Source organism: Carassius auratus, chromosome 1, assembly GCF_003368295.1.
Source record: "Carassius auratus strain Wakin chromosome 1, ASM336829v1, whole genome shotgun sequence".
In the NCBI taxonomy this organism is placed as follows: domain Eukaryota; kingdom Metazoa; phylum Chordata; class Actinopteri; order Cypriniformes; family Cyprinidae; genus Carassius; species Carassius auratus.
The window spans coordinates 12963064-12990782 of record NC_039243.1 but is presented as its reverse complement, the minus strand read 5'-3'; the positions used below and the strand labels follow the sequence as shown (position 1 = coordinate 12990782).

Genomic DNA, 27719 nt, shown 5'->3' with positions numbered 1-27719 from the left:
ACAAAGGGCTAAATACCCATTAGTGTGGCTAAATGTTTTCCTCCAAGAGCTGGAATGACCCGAAAAAACAGACAAACAAAATGTCCACATACATAGCATTTAGGGTTTAAAATAGTTAATTTCCTTCATGGTGACAAACAACTATGTAACAACACCGTGACCAAGAGTCCCAGCTGTCCATGGCCTTTAATGCATCACCTACAATACTAAATTGGCTGGAGAAAATGTGATCAAAGGATATGGATATGAGACTTCCTGTTGGTTTGAGTACAGCAAGAAGAAAGATAGGCCCATAGCAATACAATAGAAAGATGGAACGCAGAGTGGTCACAAGTCACAAGAAGACTGGAGTCCTGTGGCCCTGAAAAGGAGGTTAAAAAGAGGAAGATTCATCTTGACAATCAATCATACTCATCAACTAAAACCACTCAGTGTTAATTGAGTTCAAAATTTACAAGATACTGATTTAGTTAAGGAAAAATTAGACTTTTTTTTTTTTAAATCACAGAATGTTTTAGACTATACAAGAACATTTTAACATTGCAAACACCATAATAAACTATAGTGTCTACATACTCTTTGTGGTCACTGTGAATAACTATTATATAAAAACTGGAGTGGTCTCACCAATGATCTTAAGAGGAGTAATTCCATTTATTATTAATACATTTTTGACAAATACATGGATGTCTAAGAAAAATTGTCTAAGAAAAGTTTATGTATAATTGTTGTGCATAAATTGAAACAACAAGTAACAAACAAGCATTATATACAGTATGTATGTACAGTGTATGGGTATATATACAGTGTGTATATATGTGTGTGTATATATATTTATATATATATATATATATATATATGTGTGTGTGTGTGTATATATATATATGTGTATGTATGTATGTATATGTGTGTATATGTATATGTTTATGCACATATATTGTTTATGCTTAATTTCTGATGGGTAGATGTTGTTTTGTAAATAGGGTAGGCGTAATAAGCCATCGGTTTCAGCCTACACCTTTTCGGTTACCCTGTTTGTTTGTATTGTAGTTGCTGTACTTACATTTTGTCTTAAGTTTTGTAACCAAATAAACCTTCATTCATTCATTCATTCAAAATGGCGATTTGTTATTATTATTATTATTTTCCTCTTTAAATGTCAGATCGGAAAGGGTCTAAGCCGGTATCAGCATAACCATTGTGATCAATAGGAATTTTTCGGTAAAGATTTTTGCTGAGTGTGAAAGCTGCCGTCTTTTCTCCAATTGTTTCCAAAGGGTGAATGTGAAAAGAAACTTTGACACCAGAACACAAGAGGAGATGGAGACAGACACCAAGAGGTTGTTCTGCTTTTTTCCGTCTCTTTAAAAAACAACAGCGATATCACTTTGAACAGTCCCAGTGTTTTCTTTGGCTTTAGAGAATGTTTGCCGAGGCCTTTCCCGTAATAATCCACTCGGCTGTTAGGATGACAATAAAGGTCAAAATGAGGGACAAAAGCAATAAATAAAGGAAAAGTTTGTCTTTTCACACGAGATCATCAGGTGGATTAACACTGTCTAGGTGTCTAAAATGTGAGGGGTCAGGGCAGGTCACTCACTTACAACAGTCCTCGCAATGAATTCTGGGTAAAATAAATGATGGTTGAAATACAATTGATGTGACTATCACTTTAAAGTGGCATTATCTTATTAAATTCAATGGATATATTAGATGTGAGCAGAGCTGAGGAGAACTAATTGTGACCTTGGCTTATATGTGGTGTGTGGTGTGGTTTGGGCACAGAGTTAGTTCTCTTCACACAGTCCTTTGGCCGAGCTAAATGAAGAGAAAGGCATTTTATCACAGTCCGTATGACCAGGGCTGATGAGAGAATGCTGTTAGTCACAGTGCTGTTGATGACAACCTCAAGTGCCACAGTCACACTTTACCTTTAGTGGTTCCTGCACCCAGAGCTGCTCTGGAGACACATTAAAGGAACAGAAGCAACATCAGTTTGTATCATTAGTTGTGTTTGTTAAGGCAAGCCACATTATTATTGTTGTTCATATTGTGATTAGATTTCAAAATGCATGTTTGATCAAAGATCACAATCTTGCAACTGGTGTCAGAAATAGAAAAAAAGGAAAGCAAACTCTGAATGATTTAACTGAACAATCATCGCCCAAAGCTAGTCCGGTCACATGGTGGGTCTCTTCAATGTCCCATTGCCAATGCCATGTCTGAGAATGCATCATGTGCCTGCATCACTCATATAAAAGTTTAGGATTATAAAAGAGATATTTGTTGTCAAGTTGGTAGTGTGGTATCTTACTTTTTAAAAGGTTGTGAGGAAGGCAATAGGAAACTGCATTGTAAATCCCTCTTGTTCCTTTAGAAAAGCCCAAGGCGCTTTTAATAGCTTGGCAGACATTGAAGTGTCACATTGATATTTAATGGCTTTCATAATCTTGATTAAACTGAAGAATAAACTGATTATAAACAAAATTTCAGTTTAAAGTTCAAACGATTCCTATGCAAAATGTTGATTCCCTGACTCAACTTATGTTTTCACTTACTTTTATTTTACAAGGAGGATGCATTAAACTGATCAAAAGTGACCTTTGTGTTTCTTTTTCAATTAAATGGTGTTCTTTTACATTTTCTATTCATCAAAGAATTCTGAAAAAAGCTAAATATTAAGCAGCACAACTGTTTTCAATATTGATAATAATAATAATAATAGTAGTTTCTTGAGCAGAAAATCATAATTTTAGAATTATTTCTGAAGGATGTGAATCTGCTCAGAATGTACCTTTGCTATTAAATTTGAAAATATCCAAATAGAAAACAGCCGTTTTAAATTAAAATAATATTTTACAACATTTTGTTGTTTTATTGTTGATCAAATTAATGCAGTCTTGTTGAGCATAAGAGACTTCTTTCAAAAATATGTCAAAATCTTACCAATCCCAGATGTTTTAATGTATGTTTGGTATTTTGGAAAAAACTGAACCTTTAACCTTGGGGTCTTTGGAAATGCAAATTAAGTCACAGTGAATTTTTTTATGAACTCTTTCTCATTCATTTTACATTTTAAGAGTTCTGAACCTTTAAAAAAAATTGTTGCCTCAAGATACTACTCTTACAGATCAGTAATATCGACCTATCGGTGATTTTATTGAGTCAGACGCACATTTAAAAAAAAAAAAAAGAATGTTGCATCGTATGAACCTTAGAACTCCAAAAAATTACCAGGAGACCACAAGCCTTGGTCAAATCTCCATAACTGCTCAATACAAACTCTCTTTCCTTCCTGATGAGGAGATATTCCTCCAACTAAAATAGAGTGGCAGTCAGATATTGTGAGAGGAGATAGGAAAGAAGAGGAGAAGGAGGTGGCAAAGGAAAGGGAGGGAAAGGAGGTGGTACGGCTCTGTTGGTATTTCTTAACATGTCCTCTGAGTATGAGGGCACGTCCAGATCGTACATGACAGTGGTCGGCCTGCTAGCAGCTGTTTCTTATTATCAGCAAGTCTGTAATCTGTCCCTGACACTGAAAGGACTAGGACTCATCTAAAGAGAAGACTGAATTGATTGGATTATTTTACACTAGACATATCAGAAGAGTCATTCTTGGTGGAAACAACAGAGGTGAGCATCTATAAAGACATTCATCTTCTCTTTCTCAAACACTGAGACTGCTGAACAACCACAGCGAGGCATCCATCTATTTTGAGCTTTATCATTGAAGGAGACAGCTTACATTTCGTCAACCGACATAATAGAGAGTCAGTTTTCAACATCCGTCTGTGGAATATACTGAAGAGAGTGAACAAGAATCAATCTGTCTGCAAACAGCGTTGTGTCCACATCTTGGCCCAGTCAGGAAGATACAATAGAAAAAAAAAACTGACTTTTTCTCACTGAGGTTTTAACATACCTCTTTCGGCTCTTCAACATCCCCAGTAATAAGAAAGCATCACCAGTCTGACTCTATTCCAGATCGTTCCATCAGGATCGTTGATCACAGAAACATATATCAAGGTGAAGCTTCTGCTGAAGTCTGGAGGTCTCTGAGGCTTGGTGACTGTCGGTCCACCAAGTAGTTCTGACAACTAATCGCACATCCTAACAGCAGAAGAGACCGTGTTCGCAGGTGAAGAGGCAGAGCAATCAAGAGTCTGTTGAGCATCATCACAAAACAGCCAATTCTTTACCCATCAGTTGACAGAGACAAACACACACCTGTCGGATCTTCAACAGACACATGTTGATTCACAACTATTAAAGGTATGGAAACAATTATAAACATACAGTTTGTGGAGAATCGAAATGCCTTAAATATCCCTTACATTTCTAATACGTGTAGGTACATATAAACGTGTGTGTGTGTGTGTGTGTGTGTATACATCCATTCCCTAGAAACGCATCTAGGGAGGACATAGTTGGACACCTTAAATGGACATATACAGTCGTGGCCAAAAATATAGAAAATATCAAAAATTAATCTGCATTGTTGAGAGTTTTTTTGTGTGTTTCCTTGTCGCAATCTGCAATCACCTGTAAGATGACTGTATGACAGCTGAACATTTCTTGCAAAAAAAGTATAATATATAAATAATTATATTATATTATATTATAATTCAATTTACAAACAGTTAAATGTAATATATAATTTAAAAATATAAATATAAATGTCATAATAAAAGAAATAAAATTACTTGAAATGTCACATAACTCAAATATCTATGTTAATAGGGATGGCTTCCTGACATTAATCAGAGTCTGAGAAGTTGAGGAATATTTTGAGCATGAAGTTTAGGTATTACACTGATCTAATTTAATCTAACCTTGCAGAATTTGGCTGTGAATCAGTATTAGGTCTGTCTAATCATTTTACATGTTGTGAACTAATTGGAAAAACCTGATGAAGAGACAGTTATGACGGTTCCCAGGAGATTATCTTTGAATACATAGACACACACACACAAAGGGAGCCTTGAACAGAGACTTGTGAAGGAGTATCTTATGGCCAAACTCAATCTCTGAAGCTTAGCCTTGTTGCTCCTTCTGCTGTTCTTAGTTTCATGATGTCAAGTTATTTCAGTCACGCTGTCAGCGGCATTAAACTGCTGATCACACTCTTGTACATACACACCCACTCTTCTGGAAAAGCTCCCACAGATCATCTTCTGATTTCTTGACTGTGAACAAAACATGTCCATCTGTTCAGGGGTATAAAAGCAGACCGATATTTCTTATTTTGTTTGGAGAAGCCAATCATGCAAAAGAATCAGTGTAAGAATCAAAATTTAAAAAGTCTATTTTACCGAATATTAGTAATATAGAATCTCTGTTTGTATTATAGGCTACTGACTCTGAATTCTACATCCATGTAACTATCAGGCTTTTCGCCCATGCCACGCCCATGTGTAATCACATTGGTGATGTCCGGTTTTTGATTTTTTATATATATATATATATTATATTTTATGACACCGAAAAAAAAAAGGTCAAATTTGTACACCAATGTGTTTTTTTGTCATTCAGCATTAAATACTGATTTGAAACAAAGCAGCTTCGGCCAATAGGGGGAGTGAACGCGCAAGAGGTTGTCATAGTGATGCCTGCGTTCACTCCAGACAGTGAGCTGTAACTGAGGAAAGCCTTGTTTGACCTCTGAGTTTCTCCTGATAACTCAGGTGTGGGTTCACAAAAGTGAGATAAAAGAAGGTAAATATCCATGTCAAATCATGTACGCTCACGTTTCTTATGTGTTTGGAGTCAAACAGCTTGTTTGTGATAAAATAAATCGTTTTAGCTAAATCGAGTTAATCGAGATGAGTTTTTCGAGAGTTCACTGAGCAGAGCAACGGTTGGTCTGTTATCATTCCGGCCAACGATCTAAATGCAAATGGAAAAGTACTTCAGAATGTGATAACTTACACAAAGACGACTCCGACACATACCTGTCAAGTATCCCGTTTTGGCCGGGAAATTCACGTATTTTACCCTTCTTTCCCGCCGTCCTCCCGAATTAGTATTTTCCCGTAAATCTCCCGTATTTTTTTTTTTATTATTATTTTAACCTGCGTTATTAATAAAATAATAATAATAAAAACATTCCCAATCTGAGCTCTGTCACTAGTCTCGCGATAACTGCCACCTGTAGTAGCCTGTCGCGAGGGGTGTGTGAGGTCAGGTGACATGAGTTATAACGCGGGAAAAACAACAAAAACAAAAGAAAAAACCGAGACGGATGATGAATGCTACGATAGAGAGTGAAGGCACACCTGCCAAAGAACCAAAACCCATGTGTAAATACCAGGATAAATGGGACAGCGATTTACTTTTTTAAAGAATGCAAAGTCTGCAACAAATTTGTACAACAACTCACTAAAAGAGTAAAAGAAAAGTTATGTGAAATAAAAAGAAAAACTGTAAAAGAAAAGCAATATGAAATGAAAAGAATGTGTGGAATGAAAATAAAATGTAAATGTAAAGACAAGCAATGTTAAATTAACAGAAAATATGCAAATAAGCCTTTAAAAAAATGCTCTTCATATATACCCTTTTGTGTTTTCATTTGGGCTATAACACCTGTCTTAAAATGTAAGGGATACTGGAGCTTTGTTGGGGTGGTGGGACTGCTTGCGGTGGGCGCCGGAAAATTTCCCTTATTTTCAAATTCAAAACTTGACAGGTATGCTCCGACATTGTAAATAGGTATGTATTTAGGGAAATGTGTGTGTTACAAAGGAATATGATGATAACTTGTAACGCTGATGGTTACAGTTTGAACACAAAGTTTGATTCAAACGGTTAAGTTATAGACAGAAAACATAAGGGCTTAATAAAGGTATTTTAAAGTGTATTTTACACATGCTGATTATTATAGCAGAGTTATGATGAAATGTGTTTTATAACATAAGAGTAAAATACAGGAAACAATATTTGAAGTATTTATCGCAAACAAATACAAAAAGAGTAACGTTACAGGACTGTTTTTATCCAATGGGAACAAATATATATTATATTATATATATATTGTATATATATATATTCTTTAAAAAAAACTACCTTTCTAATCTTTTTGTATTCTATTTTCTTTTCATTTATTATGCAATTGTGTGTGTGTGTATGTGTAAAGACCTCTAACACTAGCTTGCTCTATTATTTTTTTATTATTCTATCGGTTTTCTTTTTATTTATTATATTATTTAAAATCCCATGCTCCGTGCACTGTTAACCTAACTGAGACTTGTTATAGCTCTTATATATCATTGCTCTTTTTGTTGTTTTTGATTGCTTCCACTGTCTTCATCTGTAAGTCGCTTTGGATAAAAGCATCTGCTAAATGAATAAATGTAAATATATATATATATATTATATATATAAAATGAAATTGAACTAAATGGTCTATTTGAGAAGGACATTGCAGAGAAATGATTTTTATACTCCTAACATGACAGAGAAATGTTAATAAAGGCACTGATGAGCTGCGACTGAGGAAAGCCACTAAAATTGCTTGTCCCTTTTGTTTCTCCTGATAACTCAGGTTCCATTCCACACATTCTTTTAGTAATGGTCCATGTGTTCCACACCCCACGGGACCCGTAACATTTCTTTATTGTGCCGTCTGCCATAGTGCTGACTCAAACAAACACAGACAGGACAAACAGAGACAAACGGAGGAGCGTGGTTCTCTTTTTGAAGGCTGTTTGTAAAGTCTGTTTAGCAGTCCCTATCTATCTCCAGATGCCCCTGCTGCAAAAAAAACTCCCACATTGTTCTCCTTACCTCGGGTAAACAGGTGTAGAAGGGAGTAGGTCTTGACACTGTCCTCCTGAAAATTTCACTGACACAGAAATAGCGCTGAGAAATGTTCACTTACAGTTAGACTGTTTATGTCTGCTGACCTATGATCTAAAACATCCCTGCAACAACAACAACAACAAAAATGTTTGGTTTACATTAGCTTCAGTTAGGCTGATATGGACAAATCATCAGTTATTTTACTTACTTTAAATTACACCACCATTAAGTTTAAACTAACTCATTAGGATAATTGGCAAGCTACATATCACATGGTTAAAGTATGTACAGCACCTTTCCCATGCTAAAACAAGACACTGTACTGTCACATTATAACATAATATTATATAGTCATGCAATATTGCTAATTTATCAGCATGGTTGTGATTCGCCTTTAGGCCATTTATGTGACATGACCTTATTCAACATAGAATAAGGCCATGAGTGATGAATGGCTTTTGAGCACCTGGTCGCTATCTTTTTTAAGAAACTACTTATTTTAAGTCTACACAACTACATTCTCACCTAAAACTCTTAAACTTACTTTCTGTGACACAACGGGTGGTATAGAGAGTCTGAACCCACAGCACAGTCTTTCAAATCTGCCAATAACCTCTTTGGACCCAGAATCTTGAGCACAGGCAGATTTTTTTCAAGTGTCTTGTAAGAGGGAAATTATATTGTTTAAGATTGTTTCCTTAAAGGGGAGGGGAGTGAGACACAGTCATTGTCTATACAAAATATATAGAAAATATTCATATAAATATTATATACGGTTGCAAACTATTTGATATAAATAAAACTAACTATGTGAAGAATAATGAACAGTCAGTTAGTCATTAACGGAATCAAAACGTATTGTTAAAATAATTTTGGAGGGGCATCAAGGTTCAGACTGATGAACTTCTGGCAGGGTGTATCCGAATAAGGTCTGTTTACACAGTGTGTTTCTGCAGTTAAATTTACATCCAAATATTTTTCAATACTTCCCACAGACAAACTGACCCTTAAACTCACAGTCTTACCCAAGATCTCATGTTAAAGCGGTGAGAGTATTCTGGGTTCCCTCTTCCCATGAACCCCCTTGAGGACTGAGACTCTGACGCTAAACTCTGTTAATCCAGAGCGAAAGAAAGAGAAACCAACAAAGTTCATGACGCTGTGTGACTGGTACACAATTACCAACAAAATTCAAGTCAAAAAGTAAAAAAATGAAACACTTTATCCAGCACACCCTGCCCCTAAAGGACATTGGAACATTTCCCACGACATTCAAATTTGACAAGCTTTAGCAGTGGATTGTAGAATTAATTGTGCTATTTTTAAATGGTGTGTGCTGAAGTCATTAAAAACAACTCAAATATAATTAAGTACCATGTTGTACTATTTTAAACACATGTAACGTAATTAAGATGCCAAAATACTTCATTAACTTCACTGATGGGACATGGTACTTGCTGGAAATATTCATGTTTCCTTTTAAGTGATAACAGGAAATGTTCAGCCATCAAATACCCAGAAAAGAAAAATGCCACTAAATATCCTATGCTTATTTTTAGCAGGTTCCTCAAATTCTTCTGTCTCCTTTTCCCAGACTCCCAGCACTTGAGTGTGTGGGAAGAGTTTGAATCGAAGAACCGAAATCTACACACACAAACACAACACAAACAAATATACAGTCGCTGCATGTTTGACATCTTTGTTCTTGTTTTATAATAGCATGAGAATACAGTGCAGTATATGACTATGCTATCTAGGCCAGAGTTTGAAATAGCATACTTGCATACTACTAGTATAATTTCCCCTTATCTAAGCACGGCAGAAATAGTGAGGGTAGTATGCTAAATGCAGCCTAGAAGTCATAATGTAAAATTGTGAAGGTGTACAAGCACAATGCATGAGACACTTAAATGTAGTTACAATTTCAGAATGTCAAAAAAAAAAAAAAATAGGCTAATTTTCAACTCCTCTAGATTTAAGGCCCCGGTATACTTAAAACGAAGTTAGTTTTCATTCTTCGTTTGGGGCCAAAAATAAGTTTTCCAGGCACTGCTGGAGGGGGGTGTAGATTCATGTATACATAACTCGCGACGCTTGTGCATATCCCCAAAACACAACAACGAAATCATGAAGTTTAGGCAATCTAGGAGTGAGACGGGCACCAATGGTCAGAATATTATAGACAAAAGAATAGTGATTAGCAGCAGTTCAGAGTCAAGTATCATGTTTGCAATACAAAAGAACCATTCCATAATCAATCCTTTATGGGAAGTGTTAATATCTTATAGTCTGAAAACTTAAAGGGGGGGTGAAATGCTATTTCATGCATATTGTATTCACTTATTGTATACCCTTTAAATTTGCTTATTGAACAACAACAGCAGCAGCAGTATGATGTAACATTTATTTGAAACAGCTACTTGCTATCTTATCTCTACTCTTTCCTTTCATTTCTTTTCATGGTTTTGGAAAACTTGTCTCGGATGATTCTCTATGTCACCTTTTGCATAACTCCGGGCGTCGACACCAAGCTTCTTGCAGTTTCTTTCTAGGAATTAAATGCTTTCTCTGAATCTTTAAAGTCTCTCCGTGAGTGATCTTACAGGTGCAGATATATTTGTGCCAACTCAGCTATTCGACACTCCAGTGTATTCATGTTGCTAGGGACTAAGCCGGAGATATTGTTCTCTCTTGCTTGCCCTCCGTTGAATGAGAATCAAAGCGGGGAAAAAATATTGCAGAGTTTCAGAACACACCCAGATTGCATAACCGCCACGGACCAATGAAAACTAAATTGTGTTTAGGAGACTTTCCCCCAGAAAGTTTGCTTTGGTGAGCTGTTTGGAACTGCCAAAACGAACTTTGTTTCGGCCTGATTTTGTTCGAAATGACGTCATATTGGTTCTTCAATTTTGTTTGAAGTATATTGGGGCCTTTAAACATTTTCATATCCATTCAGCCAATCTCTGGGTCTGGCGGTAGCACTTTTAGCTTAGTTTAACATAGATAATTGAATCTGATTAGACCGTTAGCATCTCGCTAAGAGATGACCAAAGAGTCTCTATAAGTTTTACTATTTAAAACTTGACTCTTCTGTAATTACATTGTGTACGCAATGTGGTGCAATAGTATTACAGTACGCAGCGCCTCAAAATAGACCTCAATGACACTTTCCCTCTTTTAGTACTAAGGTTTAGCACAAGTATGTACAGCAAAAGACTTGAACTGTTACAGTATGAAAGTCATTTAGTAAAGGATAAGTTTTCCCTTCATTCACAGTTTTTTTTTTCTTCCTCAGGCTCTTTTGACTAGTCATGGCTGACTGGACTCTGCTGGGGAACTTTCTAGAAGAAGTCCAGGAACATTCCACTTCGGTGGGAAAGGTGTGGCTTACGATTCTTTTCATCTTCCGGATCCTGGTCCTGGGCACGGCTGCCGAGTCCTCGTGGGGCGACGAGCAGGAAGACTTCACCTGCGACACGGAGCAGCCCGGTTGTGAGAACGTTTGTTATGACCGAGCCTTTCCCATTGCGCATATCCGCTTCTGGGTGCTCCAGATTGTGTTCGTGTCCACACCTTCTCTCATCTACATGGCACACGTGATGCATAGTGTCCGCAGAGAGGAGAAGAGGAGGAAAGAGCAGGAAGGAGGAGCACAAACAGACAGAGATGGAGAAATGTACCCAGAGGGAGACAAGCACTGTGGGAAGCAGGATGAAGGCGGAGGTGGGAAGTTGCAATTGAAGGGTGCTTTGCTACAAACATACGTATTAAGCATCCTCATCCGCTCTGTAATGGAAGTGATCTTCATTATAGTCCAGTACCTGATCTATGGAGTCTTCCTCAATGCGCTCTACGTGTGTAAGGCCTCACCGTGTCCACATCTGGTCAACTGCTACATCTCGAGACCTACGGAGAAGAATGTGTTTATTGTGTTTATGTTAGTGGTAGCAGCTGTGTCGCTGTTGCTCAACGTCGTGGAACTGTATCATTTGTTGTGGAAGCAGTTTAAGGGTAGTTTGCAAAGATATAAGGCTTCCAAACAGCGACTGAATACACCATCCACTGTGGCTGCAGTCTCACCAAACCGAGCCCGCACTCCACCTCCTGACTTCAATCAGTGCCTGACATCACCACAGTCTTCCCCTACCATACAGACACATGCACACTCACTTATACACCCATCCTGCCCACCCTTTCATGACCGACTGGTGCACCAACAAAACTCTGCGAACATGGTCACCGAATGCCATCGAGGTCAAGACTTCCTAGGGGTCAACTTCTTGAGCTTCTCGCATACACCTACAGATATTTCCAACTCATGTACCTCACCGCCTTTTCTTAGCATTGAATCTGTTGGGGACAAGAGAAGGTTTAGCAAGAGCAGCGGGACCAGCAGCCGCATGAGACCGGACGACCTTGCAGTATAGCACTGACCAATCACATCTGAAAAAGGGTCCCTAGCCATAAAACTTTTACAAGATTTTGCACTTGACCCAACATTTATTTCATTCCTTTCTGATTGACTAAGCCAGAATATTGGTTCACGTGTTTGCAAAAATGAGTAATGTGAGCGATGCATAAAGAGTCATTCAGCTTTGAAAAAGTCAACATGAAATTAAAATGGAATTTCTTTTATACTTGTTCCTGGTCCTACAATGAACACTTAAATGGTGCATGTTATTCTAAAGAAATCTTCATAATTTTTCATCAGAATTTATAAACTTCCTCCATCTCCGAAATACCTTTCGTCACTTTGCATTTTGACTAATGCATTGGAAACTGACTGCATTGTCAAAAATCAAGCAAACCTTTTGAGCCCTGAGAGAGAAAAAACAACAACGTGAAAGGGTGATCTGGGTTTTTTTTACTTTTGCGTTAATTTTTGTATTCCTATAATTGTAAAAACAGATGTTTGTTCTTTAAGCTGGGTTATGTATTTTTTTGAGAGATGACAGAAAGATAGATATAGCAGATAAAAACAAAAGAGGAAATCATCTGAGGAAAAAAAAAAAAGGCTTACGATAAGGCAAGTAGAAGAACGTGTAAACATTGGATCAGCTTTGAGAGAACTCAAGGAGCAGAAGGCCTGCGATCGGATCCCAAGGTTGCTTTGTTTCTTCTCGATAGGTGAGTATTGTTGGTTTTGCTTTGTTTCACAGAATTAATATATGCTGGCTTTTGCTTGATTATGCTTGTGTGTCATAATCATTGCTTTGGGTTGTGTACATATGTGTGGGCCGGAGCTATCAAAGTTGGGGCAAGACCGTTTTGGGGTTGGGGCGTGTTTGTTTTGGTGATTTGAAATATCCACACTGGCTACCAGAAAACTTATTTCTTAGTTAACATATACTGCAGTGAAGATCTGACCACAAATGTCAGCATACAGTGACTTTAGTAGAACAAACTTGGGTCAGTTCTTTTTACATGTAACAGTTTTGTAGTAATAGCAAATCCATCAGAACAAGACATCCACACACAAAACCCTACCCAACCACATTACATCTAACAAATCATGTCACCGCTACCACTAGATGGCGCAATCACCCTCCACTTGAACACCATGATAGTCAGTAGAGAAAACTTGCACTCATCAGAATGTTCAGTGTAAGCTAATAGCTCATGTGTTGTTGTCATGACACTGAAGTGCCTTGCATTTTGTGCTTGTGGATAAATAGGGACCAAATAAGTGAACCAGTCTCCTTGCAGCAGCTGCTAAATCTCAGCTAACCTCAGCTAAAATTAGCCCTGCTATGGAGAGGACTCTCCTCCAGCAGTAAGAGCAACATGTGCTGGATCATTATTGCACCACAGCAAACACAGACTACATTTTGAAAGATCTTGCTAAAAGAAACAGGATGGAGTAGGACTGGTCTGCTTCCACGCAAGTCAAGCCATGGTCAGTCAAGCATGAATTCTCCACGTATACAAATGAGCAAATAATTAGCATCAAATACATTTTAAATGAATGAATAAATCCAAAGTAATCATATATTTGGGATTTACCTGATGGTTTTATGCAAAGGTAAAATGCATAATCTTGTGGAATTGACATTACAACATTCTAGCACCAAATTATATCTTTAAACACTTGCTGCACCACCCCTAAACTGGATTAAATGTTACACCCCCAACTCAATCCTAAAGGAAATATCATCAAATGCAAATAATAACAGATCCCAAATTGTCTTGATGGCTTTGTGCAACTGGCATGCAATAAAATAACTACCACTAGGGGGTAGAAGAAGACCATTAATAGCCATGAGATACACACAAAGGCATTGAGACTCTTTATACCAAACAATATATTTTATTTGTAGTCCAACACCACAGCCCAGCCTTTGGAAGTGGTTCAGTACCAAATTCAATGGAGTTACACATGACAAGCATCAACACAGGAGGGGCAGGGACAAAAGGGACAACCTATAAGCTTTTTTCTTTTTTAATAGTCATTTGTTTTCTACAAAAAAAAAAAAAAAAAAGAAAGCCCACCCTCCAGTAGCTCAGATGTTGTCAGCACTGCACTTTACAGCTGTACACAGCCAAGCAATTAAAAAAAAATCTTTTCAATGTATTCCGCAGTGGTGGCAAACGGCTACAGCCTGACTGCAGTCCAGGATATACAGACAATAGCCTGAGCGTCACTGCAGAACTGAGTGCTGGTTCATGGGGTTCAAAAATGCCCCTCCAGAGTCACCCTCACCTGTACCCAGACCAGCTTACAGAGTTTCTAAAACAGGAACAGGAGATCACACTGCATACATCTGATTACTGCTCCTACTGACGGTCAAAAAGTGTTTTTCTCTACAATAAAAAAGGAGAAAAGAAAACACTATTTTTTACAGTTAATTCTTGTTTGTGCTTTTTTTTTTTAATAATACTATGATCTGTATGAGGTCTTAGTTTGGTTTTATTATACACTGGAGTAGCAAAGAAAATTAAATTTAAAATATTCTGTACGCCCCACAGTACCCAGTATTTTGTGGTGGTGGTTGTGTCACCTACTGTCCACAAACAACCACCTCAATCCCCCCTATACAAATGAAGATGAAAAAAAAAACTATAGAAATCACTGGTAGAATCCCTTTAACAACACAAGTACAGTACACACATACAAAGAGCATTTCCTGTTTGGAGGGAAGTGATGCGATGAGATGTAAACATATAGCCAAGACGGTGCACCTTGGGACAAAACGTTCCTCGACTTTTCCACTTTCATGTCTGTTCTTTGAGTTCTTGGACTTTCTTTTTCCAACAATCTTTCTTGGTTTCCACCGATGTATAAAAGTACAATGAAACCCCTAAATCGTTCATACTTGGTTTGCTGTAGACTTCATATGTGGCACCTCGTCCACAATGTCAAACAAATATCCTCGTCATGAGTCGGTCTTGTAAATTCCATATACATTCCCAAGAAAAAAGTATTTTCCAAACAGTGCCGGACCTGAGCCCAACTTTGAGGAAAGCGCAATTAGCTTCTCACACCTTCAATTGTTAAATGAGAAGATTCCCTGTGAACACATCCCTTATTCTAACCAGGTGTCAGGGTGTGTATGTGCACAGAAAATGTCCCGGTTTCCACATATATCTGCTTAATAACACAGAGTCTTTTTGTCTTTCATTACGAAGGTTTTTATTTCACAGGTGGGACAGTTTCCTGACTGTTCATAACTGTAGTGGAGGCTCAAAACATTATATTCCCAGGGTTCCCTGGGCCAGGGTTAAAACCCATGCCCATATCTGCTGCCATTCCTCGAGGCCTCATCTGAGAGGGCATCATCATAGTCTGCTGAGGACCGCTCATCCCTTGTAGTGACATCATCATGTTAGGAGAGCCCACAGGGCCAGGGTGGTTGTACATTGGCCTTTCCTTTCCTTGCATCATTCCAGGGCCTCCCATCATTCCTGGCTGCTGGCCAGGAGACAACATCCTGTGCTGTGGCCCCATCATACCCTGACCCATGAAACCTGGGGGTCTCATGGGGTTGTGGCCTGGATTACCCATGGGCATGTCCTGTGGTCCCATATGTCCAGGGCCAGGAGGACCACCCATTCCCTGCATGGGGAGGCCCATCCTTGGATTGCCCTCACCCATCATCCCCTGCATGTGGGGAAAGCCAGACGGGTGTGGTGGCTTCCCACCAGGGGCATCTCCACCACGAGGGAAGTAAGACAGAGTCTGGCTTGGCTTCTCAGAAGGGATAATTCGAGAGAGGTCAAACTCGGGGATACCTGACGCACCTGGTCGCATGACCTCATGTAAATCCGAGTCATTGAAGACACCCGGCATGTTATTAAACTCCTGGCCTCCTGGAGTGTTAGGTTTACACATAACTGGCTCACCACCAGGTCCATGAGGCATATTGCCCATCCTGCCCAGTGGGCCCCCTTCTCCCTGGAAACCCATCCCATGAGGGAAGCCACCCTGGTGCCCAGGACCATTGTGAGGAAAGGGAACCTGCTGTGGAGGTGACTGTCCTGGAGGGAAGCCCTGTCCTCGGTGAGGAAGAACCATACGCCCTTGTGACATCATCTGGTTGCCCATGCCAGGGTCTTGAGAGACTGGGTTCATCATCATACCATGAGCCATCATGCCTGGACCCATAGGCCCAGAGTGAGGAGGCATATTAGGGCCCATAGGATTGGGCGAGGGCATCTGGTTTGGCATGCCATGGGAAAGTGGCTGGGAACCCATAGTGTTCATCCCCATTGGGCTGAGGGAAGACATGGGGCCAGAAGAGTTGGGCGTCATCATTCGAGGATGACCTGGGTGATGGTTCACACCCATACCTTTAAAGAGAACAAAAAGATTTTGATTTAGTGGAAAAGGCCTCGCGAAAATGCTACTATAAAATTACTGCATTTTCAATAATTCTTATAGACATTACCGGGCATGCTGTTGTTCATAGATGGCAGGTTTGGCGATCGAGCAGGCGGCGAGTCATCATCAGAGCTAGCCACGGTTTTGATTGCATCATGGTAAAGGGGTGTAGAACTGGGCATTGCGAACTTGGACATGCGGGACATCATGATGGAAAGTGGATTTTGGGATAACGTTGGCTCTGGGGGCATTGTGTAGGGGCTGCTGGATGGAAGACTTCCTGGCACATTCATGCCACCTGGCTGACTGGAGGAACTACTGGAAGGAGGAGCTGAGGGAGGAGGATTAACACCTGAGAACAAAGGAGGGCAGAGGAGGTTAACAGAAGAGAGGATATGTAGAATGATGGAAGAAGATCTTTTACCAATGACTTTTTAAATCTGACACCTATTAGGTCAATAGCTGCAACAAAAACTTTATTTAAAAGTTCTGCTAGAACAGTGTAATTGGCAGGAATAACTGAGCAAATGAAAACAAAGTGCCACTAAATATTGTTCTTGTTATTTTGATGGCCCCATTCAGATATTCTGTTGAGTATAAATAACTTTATCTGTCAACTAAGTCTCATTACGGTTTTGGTAGACTTTTAGGTCATGGTTAGGGTTAGTAGAATTTAGGGTAAATAGAATCAAAATTACTTTAGTCAGTAGAATGCCTGTTCAACCATATCATGTCTGGCAACCAATAAAACAAGATGTTAACAGATATTAAACAGCTGGTGTACTCATACTCTAATGTCTGGTAATTGACATGTAGTTGCAAAGTTCCCTGTAGTCAACAGTCAACTAAAGGGGACCATCAACGTAAAGTGTTACCAAAGTCCCAACAGAGTTGCATACCAATGAACAAAGACTGGGTCCACATAAAATATGCCATATGTACAATAACTTAAAAGTAAACCTAAAATATACATAATTTTTTTTTTGTACCTTGCTCTATATTGCCCATCATATTTGGTGATGTCATACTAAGGGGAGGCTTGTTCTGAGGGATTCCTGGGCTTTGCATGGGCGGTTTGGGTGAAGACGTCCAGCCAGGGGAGGGGGCAGGAAGCGAAGGAGACTTCATATGGACGGGTGATGCCCCTGCTGAGCCCATCATGGGAGGAGATTTAATGGCTGCCGCTGCTGCTACTGCTGCAGCTGATGGTCCACTAAGCATACCAGCCAGCTGGGACGGTGTCTGTGGTGACTTGAGGTTACCTGATGGCGAGCCCAGCATTGGTGACTGAACCTGCCGCAGTGTTGGAGACTTTAGTGGGTTAACATTGACGTTGGGTGAGTTTGCAGGGCCACACTGGACATTCAGGTCTGAGGGCTTGCGACTCATATTCCTCTGGCCAGGTGGAGGCCCTGAGCTATTGGGAATCTGGTTCGGTGGTAAATGAGGCATGTGACTGAGACGGCCATTTCCACCCACATTACCTCCTCTTTGGTCAGGTCCAAAGGGTGGCTCGCCTCTGGGACCTCTTTGATTTCCAGGGCCTTGGGGACACATGCCAGGGAATTGTCGGTTAGGTACCATGTTAAGGTCTCCTGGATGGGGCTGGTCTGGGAAAGGAGGCCCCTGCATCATTCTCTGTGAAGGAACTACATTGTCAGGCATTGGACCTCCACCTTGCCTCATCTTCATAATTTCCTCTGGACTAAGGTTCATTGGTGGTTCTCTCATCTTAGGGAGCATCATCTGAGGGCCAGGGCCCATGTTTACATTGAGGTTTCCAGGTCCCATTCCAAATTCATTCATGTCTCGACCAAGACCTTTCACAAACTCCATTCTTGAGGAGGGGCTCATGGGACCATCACCTGGCATTCTGGGAAAAATCATGCCACCTCCATTTCCAGGCTCCATGGGTCTTTGATTACCCATCATTCGATTCATCTCCATCATTATGCCAGGTGTCAGACCCATGCCTTGTTTATCACCCATACTTTGATGGAACATAGCTTCCTGTACAGACTGAGGATTGGGGAATCTTTCCACCCTTCCACCCGGACCCCCAAACATGCCTTGCCCGGGAGGGAATCCTCTCCCATCCCCCATTTTTGGCATTTCATCAGGCCAGTTCATTCCAGGTCTGGGCATAGTATTGGGCCCTCCTTCCATGTCAGGGTTCATCATGCCAGGGAAACCAGGCATCCTCTGCATGTGTGGATGCATCCCTCTGGGACCCATGTTCATCTGGTCAGGGAATGGTTCAGGGCCACCAGGCCCCCACACCTCTCCAGGATTCATCTGGTAGGGCGGCGGTGGGCCTCTTATCATTCCTCTAGGTCCACCCTGATGAAGCATCATGTCTCCCATTGGCCTATGCTGCATTTGTTCCTGTTTGCGCTTCTTCTCCTCATAGAACTCTTGCTGTAGTTTAAGCCAGGCCATCTGCTCTGGGGTCAAATGGTCTCCATGCTCTCCACCAGGACCTGGATGTGAGTTCATAGGTCCTGGACCTTGTGGAGGGGGTCCAAGATCATCTGGAGGAAAGGGCATGTCTCTAGGACCAGGTGGACCAAAGGGAGGCCCATCTGGCCGTGGTCCTCCTGGACCACCTGGCTTCCCAAGGCTTTTTGACTGGGCCATCATGGCCTGGAGAGGCCCTTGTTCTGTTTTCTTGGGTCCTCCTTCCATCATTGCTGAATTGGGTGGGGGTCCACCCATATTCCCTTGGCCCATAGAAGCCATGTCCTTGTCATCTGGGAAGAGCATTCGCTGTATATCACGTAAAGTCTGTAAGGAACGTTCCCTGTGTTCAAGTTGCTCTTGGGAAAGGCCCTCAGGGTTGTCCACCATGCTAGACATGATTTCATGAGCCAGCTGCTGGTGGTGTTGAGCTGTGAGCTTAGCATCTGCCCCTTTAGGTAAATCTAGGGATAGGAAGTTCTGTTGAGGGCCAGCATTGGAAGGCTGGTTGGAGGGCTGGCTACCAGGTGTCCCTGCAGAGTTGCTACCATCATGGGATCCAGCACCATCCTGTGGGCTACTGCTGGGGAGGCTCTTAGAGTCTAAACCAGCTGAAGGTGCATTGTCTGGAGGCAGACTAGTTGGTTTTGCCCCCTGGGCTGGTTGCTGAGGTTGGGTGGGTTGCACTTGAGGTTGTTGCTGCTGGCCTGACTGCGCTACTTTAGAGGCTGCTTGGTGGTTCTGATCACTGGCGAGAGATGAGGGCTGTTGCTGGGATGGAACTCCTTGTTGTTTAGTGTCACTTCTGAGGGACCCAATCTGATTGTTCTAATAAAAAAAATAAAAAATAAAAAAATCAATAAAATAGAATTTTTTAATGCGCCTGTCTTGACATTTAACAGCAAATAGTTTAGTGACATATTGTAAACACAATTTAATGATGTCCCTTCTTACCAGGGGGAGCTGGGGTTTTCCACCCTTGCCATTAGAGATATTATTCATGTGGTAAGTGATGATATTGTCTACATGTCCCGTTATTACTGAATCTGCTGCCCTGAGATGGGAAGAAATGACAGTCACAGTCAAAGCATTGCATAACACTTCTGACCAAAAACAGACTTATCTTCAATGTCTAATTTGGATGAATTGTGTATTTATTTTCATGTAAAAAAACTTTTGTCAATGCAAGTTTAATATGTATAAAACTGAGCTAAGTTGTGACAAATTAAAGTCATTTGTTGGTTGATTTTCTTGAATGTTTTAAGCAATCTGTATCTGTGGCGGTATTATAAAATTGCCTTTTTGTTTAAGCATGCTAAATAGACAGACAAACAACACAGGCTCAAGGAGCATAAAAACTTTTCAGCAATACTGTTCAGTGATGATAGTGGCACAGAAAACACCCATTTTAGCTTTATTACAGAACATATTTATTTCACTCCCACCAAATTAAACACTAGTAATGAGTACTGTGACTGTCCATAGCCACATATACAACAGTGCTAGAAAAGGATGGACAAATAGTTCACAGAAGAAACTGACACTGGGCTAGTGAAATGGCAGATGAGACTTGTTTTATGGTCACAACGTCTGACAAAGTTTCTGACACATCCTGTCACAAACATTTGGCATTCTAATATCTGTCAACTGAGGAACTAGTTTAGGTAAACATGTTGCTGTCAGTGCTCAATTTCTTAGCACAGCAAAAAGGAAATATGAAAGAGAGAGATTGTGAGAGTGGGATTTGGTTCTTTTAAACTAACAAAAAAAGCATGGCACTATGATTTAACACAGCAACTGCATTTTAACGGTGTACCTGCAAGGTACATTCAGGATTCTCTTGCTAAAATCATAGCAGGGTAGGGCAATGTCTATCGTAACATATAAACTGTAAAATGACAGCAAAAATAATGATATACAGGTCAGATACAAGTTTTGACAAAAAAACAAACAAACAGCTGGACTTCTATTGGATTATTGAATTTAATCTATTCACTGCCACTATAAAGCTTGGAAGAACCAGGACTTCGATAAAATTTTCTTCTGAAAAAAAGAAGAAAGTCATATATGCCTGGGATGACTTGATGGTGAGTAAATCATGGGGTAATTTTTATTTTCAGGTGAACTATCCCTTTCAAACCTTCTTGTACTATTCAAGACTTTTTAGGACCTTAAATTTGATACAACTAAATTTAAGTCTTTTTAAGGACCAGCGGAAACCCCGACCTGAGGGCAGTGCTAAAATGGCATCTAGTTTCAAAACATGAGCACACGTTCACATTTATATTATGACAAGCATCACTGATTAAGAACAAACAGGAAATCTTTACTTGTTGGCCATCTCTGTGGTGAAGACGTAAACGACCTTTGACCCTGGTTTCTGCCCACTTCCCAATTCAGACGCTGTGCTCTGTCCCCCTACTGCATTGTGGGTAGGCGTAGAGGCAGAAAGAGCACCAGGATCTGGCTTTATGTCAGCAGAGTTGCAGTCTGTGCAAAACATGATAAGCATTATCATGACATTATCACATAGCATCAGCAATAAGATATGTTTTGGCGATCACTGTTTAGTGATGCTAAAAGAAATACTTCAAATGTCATTAGTTTGCAAAGAGAATTCGTAATCACAAGTCAATTTCTTCTAATTATTATTAAATAAAGTTTTGCCACCAGGTGAAAACTGCCATTAAGAATTGAATACCTACATTAGGGTAAAAACTGATTTATGCTTTAAACTCATTTGATTATAAAACACAAAAAATGAAATAGTGGAACTACATACTGAAGAATCCTGGGTCGTCTTCATCACTCTCTCCACCTGAACACCAATCTGCGCCGCTGTAGGGCAACCGTCGCTCTCCAACACATAACCTTTTCGCTCTACTGCCCATTTCTTTAGAGAGAGACAGAAGAGTAAGATTACCGCGATGTTAATGAAACAGTCATACGACTTCTACTGCTGTGAAATACATTACTACTAAATTGTGGGGTTGTTCCTCAAACAAAAAGGTGGATAGTACATGCAACAAAATAACCAATGGCTGTGTGAAGCAGTAACAGACAAGGTTTAGTCTGAGCAACAGTCCTCAACATTTTTTACATCAACATGAATACAGTCATCAGTGTTGCATAATTTCGCATCACTCTCGCGATTGGTCTGTGCAACGCTGCTTCAAGTCGAACACACTTATTATGATACACATTGTTAGTAGCTTGTACCTGTGATTGGTGATCAGTTTGGTAATCTAGAAAATCTGTTGTTGTGTTCTGGAGATTAAATAAATGAACTTGCTTTGTGTTTAAGAGTAACATTTTAAGTAAACAATTTCATCTGTAGAGCAATTTATTAAATATCCATATCAAAGAGGTGATATTAAATTCTTTTGTAAAACAACAATTATTGGAATATGATGTAGACCAGAAAATAAGGAAAAAATAATTGCGTTTTGTTGTGAATAATTGGTTGTGTGAAAATAGCTTTATAGTAGCCTCTCCACAGGGAAAATGCGACATTGATGCTAAAGGTTCAATTCGATATTTTTTCCGGGTTAAGAAAGAAAAGAGATTTTGCAAATGCAGCAGCTTCATGATAAAGAGTTGATTAAAGAAACTAAACGTTATGAACTAGAGATTGAAAGAATAAAAAACAACAATCTGTTCTGACAACTCCAGACTGAGTTCGAACAGAAAAAGAAGCTGAGAAATCCGCACGAGATCATAAGCTGCAGGTGGAGCGGTTGAAATTGGTAAAGGAAGGAAAAATATTGTCAGAGTTTGGGGAGAGAGGTTTAAGTTTATCCAGAGGGTTTGATTCGGCCATTAATTTGAGACTGCTTCCCAAATTCAATGAACATGACACTGATGTTTTTCTACTTTATTCGAGGTTATGTCAGAGGTTGCACACCGCTGGAGCAACTTGGGGTTAAGTGTCTTGCTCAGGGACACACTGGTGTTCAAGTGGATTCGAACCTGGGTCTCTCACACCAAAGACGTGTCTTATTCACTGCGCCAACACCACCCATGCAGAGAGAAATTGGCCGTTGTCTATCCGAATTGTCATACTGCAAACGGTGATTACAGGCAAGGCACAGGAGACCATAATGATTGAATTGCTTCATCCCTCCTTTTATAGCAATCAGTCTGCTCTAACAAACTAATTATTATCATAGCGATTAACCTGACTACAACTCATTCACACTTTCACATGTGCTGCAGACATGATTAGACAATTAAATGTTAACTGGTCATTTTGTGTCAGGATCAACAACAACAACAAAAAATTGCCAAAAAGTACTTTTTACAAAAAAAAAAAAAAAGTAAATACATTTTTGTTTTTTTGTAAAAAGTATTTTTTGGACAATTAAGCTTTTAGCAATGATGTAAAATGCATCTAATCTCTACACAATCTAAAAACAATGTGAATAAACACAACAACAGCTTAAGCAGCAAAATTTATGTAACTGCCAAAACTTTTGGCCAACTTTTGATACACTGTGATTTCCATTCATCATAAATTCCATATTTGTTTGGAAAGCACTGTGCTATCCTCTGTCATTCTTTACTCATGCCATGTTGACCAATCAATGAAATTGTGTTATGAAATTGTTAAAGGAGTTTAGGATGGCTTAAAACAAATGTGAGCTATGAGCTAGGGGCTATATATCAATGCGATTGCCACGCGCATTTCGTCAGTAAAGCCGGTTCCCTGATTAGCGGTAAATCGCCATCACCTGCTTTCAAATGGAGCACCATTTAATACACAGAACCGTAGTTTACTGACAAGCTATGCAATATCGCATTCATTATCGAAGGCCATTCGTCTGCTTAAAAAAAAAACACCTACAAACAACCAAATCAGCTGACCTCCAGTGAGGAAAAAAGTCAAGTCAGTGTGAACAAGGTTTTACAAAGACAATACAGTCACACTATTGTCAGTGTATATCCAGCTGGTTAGTTCTCAGACCACAACATCTCACTGAAACTAGGACACATTCAGGTCAGAAGGAGAGATATAAGACTTCCTGTGTACAGACAACACACACTGCTCAAACGGCAAGAGTAAACCTCGACAGCTTGAACAAACACAAGCATGCACACCAACCAGCCTTACAAGCTGTCTCTCTGTGAGCATACAAGCACATCGGTACACAAAAGAAAAACCAAACAGGTTGCTTCTGCACGAGCCATTTCTGACAAACATCAATGTCACCATTCGAAACATACACATATAAAACACAGACTAACGGTCTTTAATGTTCTGTACATGCTGCACCTCAAGAATTAACCTTAAAAAATAAAAATGTAAGACTGGAGAGCTGGTTTAAAAAAAACAGAAACTGAAACAAAGACACAAGAACAAAAAAATGCTTGAGCCGCGCACTGAAATATGTTTATGCAGAGACATTAACAACCAGCAGGGGTCCTTCAGACCTTCAAGCACACCATCCTAAAAAAAGGGGGAGGGAAAAAAAGCAAGGTGGCTCCCCCCCACTCAGCAAACCAAATGGTTTGTTCCCTGGCGTTCCTAAACAAGGCTTATCCTGTGATGCTGCCACTAGAAAACATACAGGGGTGTGGATGTCTTCATGCACCACTACAGCCCCCAGTGCAACCCTGTGGAGGCCGGCAAACACGTACACAAACACACATGAGACAAGGAAACCAGCAAAATGTGGCCCTTGGGATAAGATGTGCGTTTGCATTCTGGGTCATTAAAAGGTCATTTATAATGGAGCTTTGCCATATTCTATATATGGGCATAAAGAGACGAGAAATATAAAAAAAATGATAACATAGCACTACAAAAGCACAAAAGGAATAAAAAAACTAAATGATACTTTGCAAGACTGTAACCACATTTTTAAGCACCAGAGGTAGTATATTTTAAGATTTGGCCATTAAATAATATTAATAATAATAACAACAACAATTTGGTTGACCACTAATCTCATTGTGTTACAGGTTACTGCGCTACAGTACACAGATATTATCTTTTGGAGGTTCGCAGATACTGCTTCATTTCCTGAGAATGGGCTTGATGCACAAAATGTAATGTCCATTCAATGTCAGAGCAAGTATCATTCTGTGCCACAGGATGATCATAATATTCAGAGTTACCAAAATAACTGCACATCATCACACCGCTCGATATAAATGACCTGACCAACATGGTAAGGCAAGATACCGGAAACGCTTAAAACCACACTAGATGTAATCTAAAACCACAGTGGTAAATTATCCATTTAATTAATTATACATTATGAATGCAAGAGCTCTGAATCAGCTTCATAATTCAAAAAGTGCAAACAAAATCACACTTTATTTTACCTTTCTGTTCCCCTTCATTGTTTGGCGTTCCTGTATCCCTTTGTTCGAATGACTCCACTGAAGTGCTTCTCTCTCTTTTAATCTTGCCTTTTGCCCCGTTGCCTGAACTCAGGCCTTGTCCATTTTTGAGTCCCATACTCCCTATGGGGCCTTGGGGACCTTTGGGTGTGTGGCTTCCACTCAGTGACTTGGGGTCACAAGGAGACGACTGTGATTGGCTGCCGGCGCCCCCTTGCTTTCCCTGGTTGGGCAGTTTGGAGTCCATCTGTGCGGCGCTGGAGGGGGACATCACAGGTGGAGACCTCACCATGGCCTCCTGCTTGGATTTCGGACTGCTGAGAAAGTGAAAGGAAAAATGGAGGAGAATGACCCAGGGCAAACACTTTGGATGGTCAAGCTCAATGATGTCAGCACTAATAAATCATTGGCACTGCTGGATGAAGACAAAATTTAACATTTCATATTTTTCCAAATCAAACAATATTTTAATTCTCAAAGTAGTCAACAATATCCAAATTCGAGAGTATTTTTGATCTATCAATAGTAATGTAATCGGTCTTCTTGACACAACATCTTGCATTTGTTTATGTATCATGTATTTAATCATGTGTGTGTTAATGGTGTGTGTGTGTGTGTGTGTGTGTGTTCATGGTGTGTATGTACCATATGGTTGGGTTAAATGCAGAGCACCTATTCTGAGTATGGGTCACCATACTTGGCTGTATGTCACATCACTTTCACTTTTTCACTTTCCCTTTAATGTTTTTATATCATTAACAATGAAAATGATTGTGCTGCCAAATTGTTTTCGTGGAAAACCTGATACATTATTTCAGGATTTCAGTCACATATTACTGTCACATGTATCAACTCAATGCAACCTTGCTGAATAAAATTACAGATTTAAAAAAAAAAATAATAATAATAATTTTTAGAGCATTGCGTTAGCAGCACAAGGTTGTGTGTTCAATTCCCAGGGAGCATGTTAGGTAAAAAATGTTAGCCTGAATGCACGCTTTGGATAAAAGCATCTGCTAAATGCATGCATGCATACATATATGTATATACACACACATATATGTATATACTAGGGGTGTAACGATACGCGTATTCGTATTGAACCGTTCGGTACGACGCTTTCGGTTCGGTACGCGGTACGCATTATGTATACCGAACGGTTCGTTGGAGTAATTAATTATATTTGAAAAAAAAAAAAAAAGAGAGAGAAAGAAATATAATGATATGCGTTCAACAAGGTAGCCCAATAACCCAAACAACGTAACAGGCAACGCCCCTGACACTCCCGAAGAAGAAAAAAACACCATCTTATATGTTTATGTTAGGCTACTCAGCAGGCGCTCGCTCACTCAGTACACGCTGAAGGCTCGTTGCAAAATAGCCAATGCGTTTAACAGACTAGAAATGAGAAGATCCTCCAATAACCAACAGGTCTGGTGTTTGGGTGCACTTTGGATTCCCTTTAAGCTATAATGGTGATGGCAAGAGAGTGGTGGATAAAAAAACAACGGTATGTCGCATCTGCAACATGACAGGGTACACCAGCGGGATTACAAAAAAAAAAAAAAAAAAAAAAAAAAACAGCGGGAATATCTGGGATATATGCGTCAGTACTATCTGGGAAAAGACGAAAAAAAGGAGAAACATGCACGCAGCAAACTATCCCTGCAGCATTTAGACACTATAGCTTACAGGGAATCCAACCCAAACACCAGACCTGTTGGTTATTTTAGGATCTTATATTTCTGGTCTGTTAAATGCATTAGACATTTTGCAACGAGCCTTCAGCGCGTGCTGAGTGAGCGAGCGCCTTAGGGGCCGTTCACATATCGTGCCTAAAAACGCATGGAAAACGCTAAGCGCGTCTTTCTCCTGAGGCGTCTGTCTTTGCTAAGCAACAATGACGTGCTCTCTCCATGAGACGCGGAAATTTCAGCGAAGGATAAATGGATTTGCAGCTCTAAAAATCGCTTGCAGTAGCTCTGCTACTGAATTTATTTCAAAATTGCAATCCATATACAACTATGATCAGCTGTTCCTTCATCTTGAGCTCTCAACGTTGTTACGGGAAAGGATGAAGCTGATTGGTTAGTTCTTGTCACATGACCCGCGGTGCGCTTGCGGCATTCTGAAAAGTTGAGATGTTTTTACATTTTGCTGTATCTAAAACGTATCGAACCGAACCGAACCGAACCGTGACATCAGTGTATCGTATCGAACCGAACCGTGAATTTTGTGAACCGTTACACCCCTAGTATATACACTAGGGATGTCAACGATTAATCGATGATCGATTAAT

At 39.9% G+C, this 27719-nt stretch overlaps 2 protein-coding genes across 6 annotated transcripts in view; one reads left to right on the top strand and one right to left on the bottom strand.

Annotated features, from left to right (window-relative positions):
* The first annotated feature begins 3403 nt into the window (after positions 1–3403).
* Positions 3404–12280, top strand: LOC113068252 (gap junction alpha-5 protein-like). Of its 3 annotated transcripts, none has more exons than XM_026241033.1 (2): positions 3404–4272; positions 11096–12280. In XM_026241033.1, exon 2 carries the CDS (start codon positions 11112–11114, stop codon positions 12225–12227), a length of 1116 nt encoding a protein of 371 aa, XP_026096818.1. In that variant the 5' UTR covers positions 3404–4272; positions 11096–11111; the 3' UTR covers positions 12228–12280. The 3 variants fall into 3 exon arrangements, with proteins under 3 accessions (XP_026096818.1, XP_026096737.1, XP_026096889.1); XM_026240952.1 differs by lacking the exon at positions 3404–4272 and adding an exon at positions 5620–5715; XM_026241104.1 differs by lacking the exon at positions 3404–4272 and adding an exon at positions 6691–6708.
* A 1804-nt stretch (positions 12281–14084) lies between these two features.
* The window catches only part of LOC113067895 (B-cell CLL/lymphoma 9 protein-like), a 99024-nt gene continuing 85389 nt past the window's right edge, over positions 14085–27719 (bottom strand). For 2 of the 3 annotated variants that reach the window (XM_026240493.1, XM_026240411.1), the window contains exons 5-11: positions 25403–25737; positions 21858–21968; positions 21406–21565; positions 20030–20129; positions 17608–19903; positions 16686–16970; positions 14085–16587 (exon numbers count right to left, since the gene is read on the bottom strand). In XM_026240493.1, coding sequence (XP_026096278.1) covers positions 15482–16587; positions 16686–16970; positions 17608–19903; positions 20030–20129; positions 21406–21565; positions 21858–21968; positions 25403–25737 — 4393 coding nt within the window. In that variant the 3' untranslated portion in view covers positions 14085–15481. The remainder of the gene's footprint in view (positions 16588–16685; positions 16971–17607; positions 19904–20029; positions 20130–21405; positions 21566–21857; positions 21969–25402; positions 25738–27719) is intronic. The other variant, XM_026240577.1, reaches the window with a different exon arrangement.

Coding starts and splice junctions, on each gene's coding strand:
- LOC113068252 (XM_026241033.1), top strand. CDS start 11,112: ATGGCTGACTGGACTCTGCTGGGGAACTTTCTAGAAGAAGTCCAGGAA.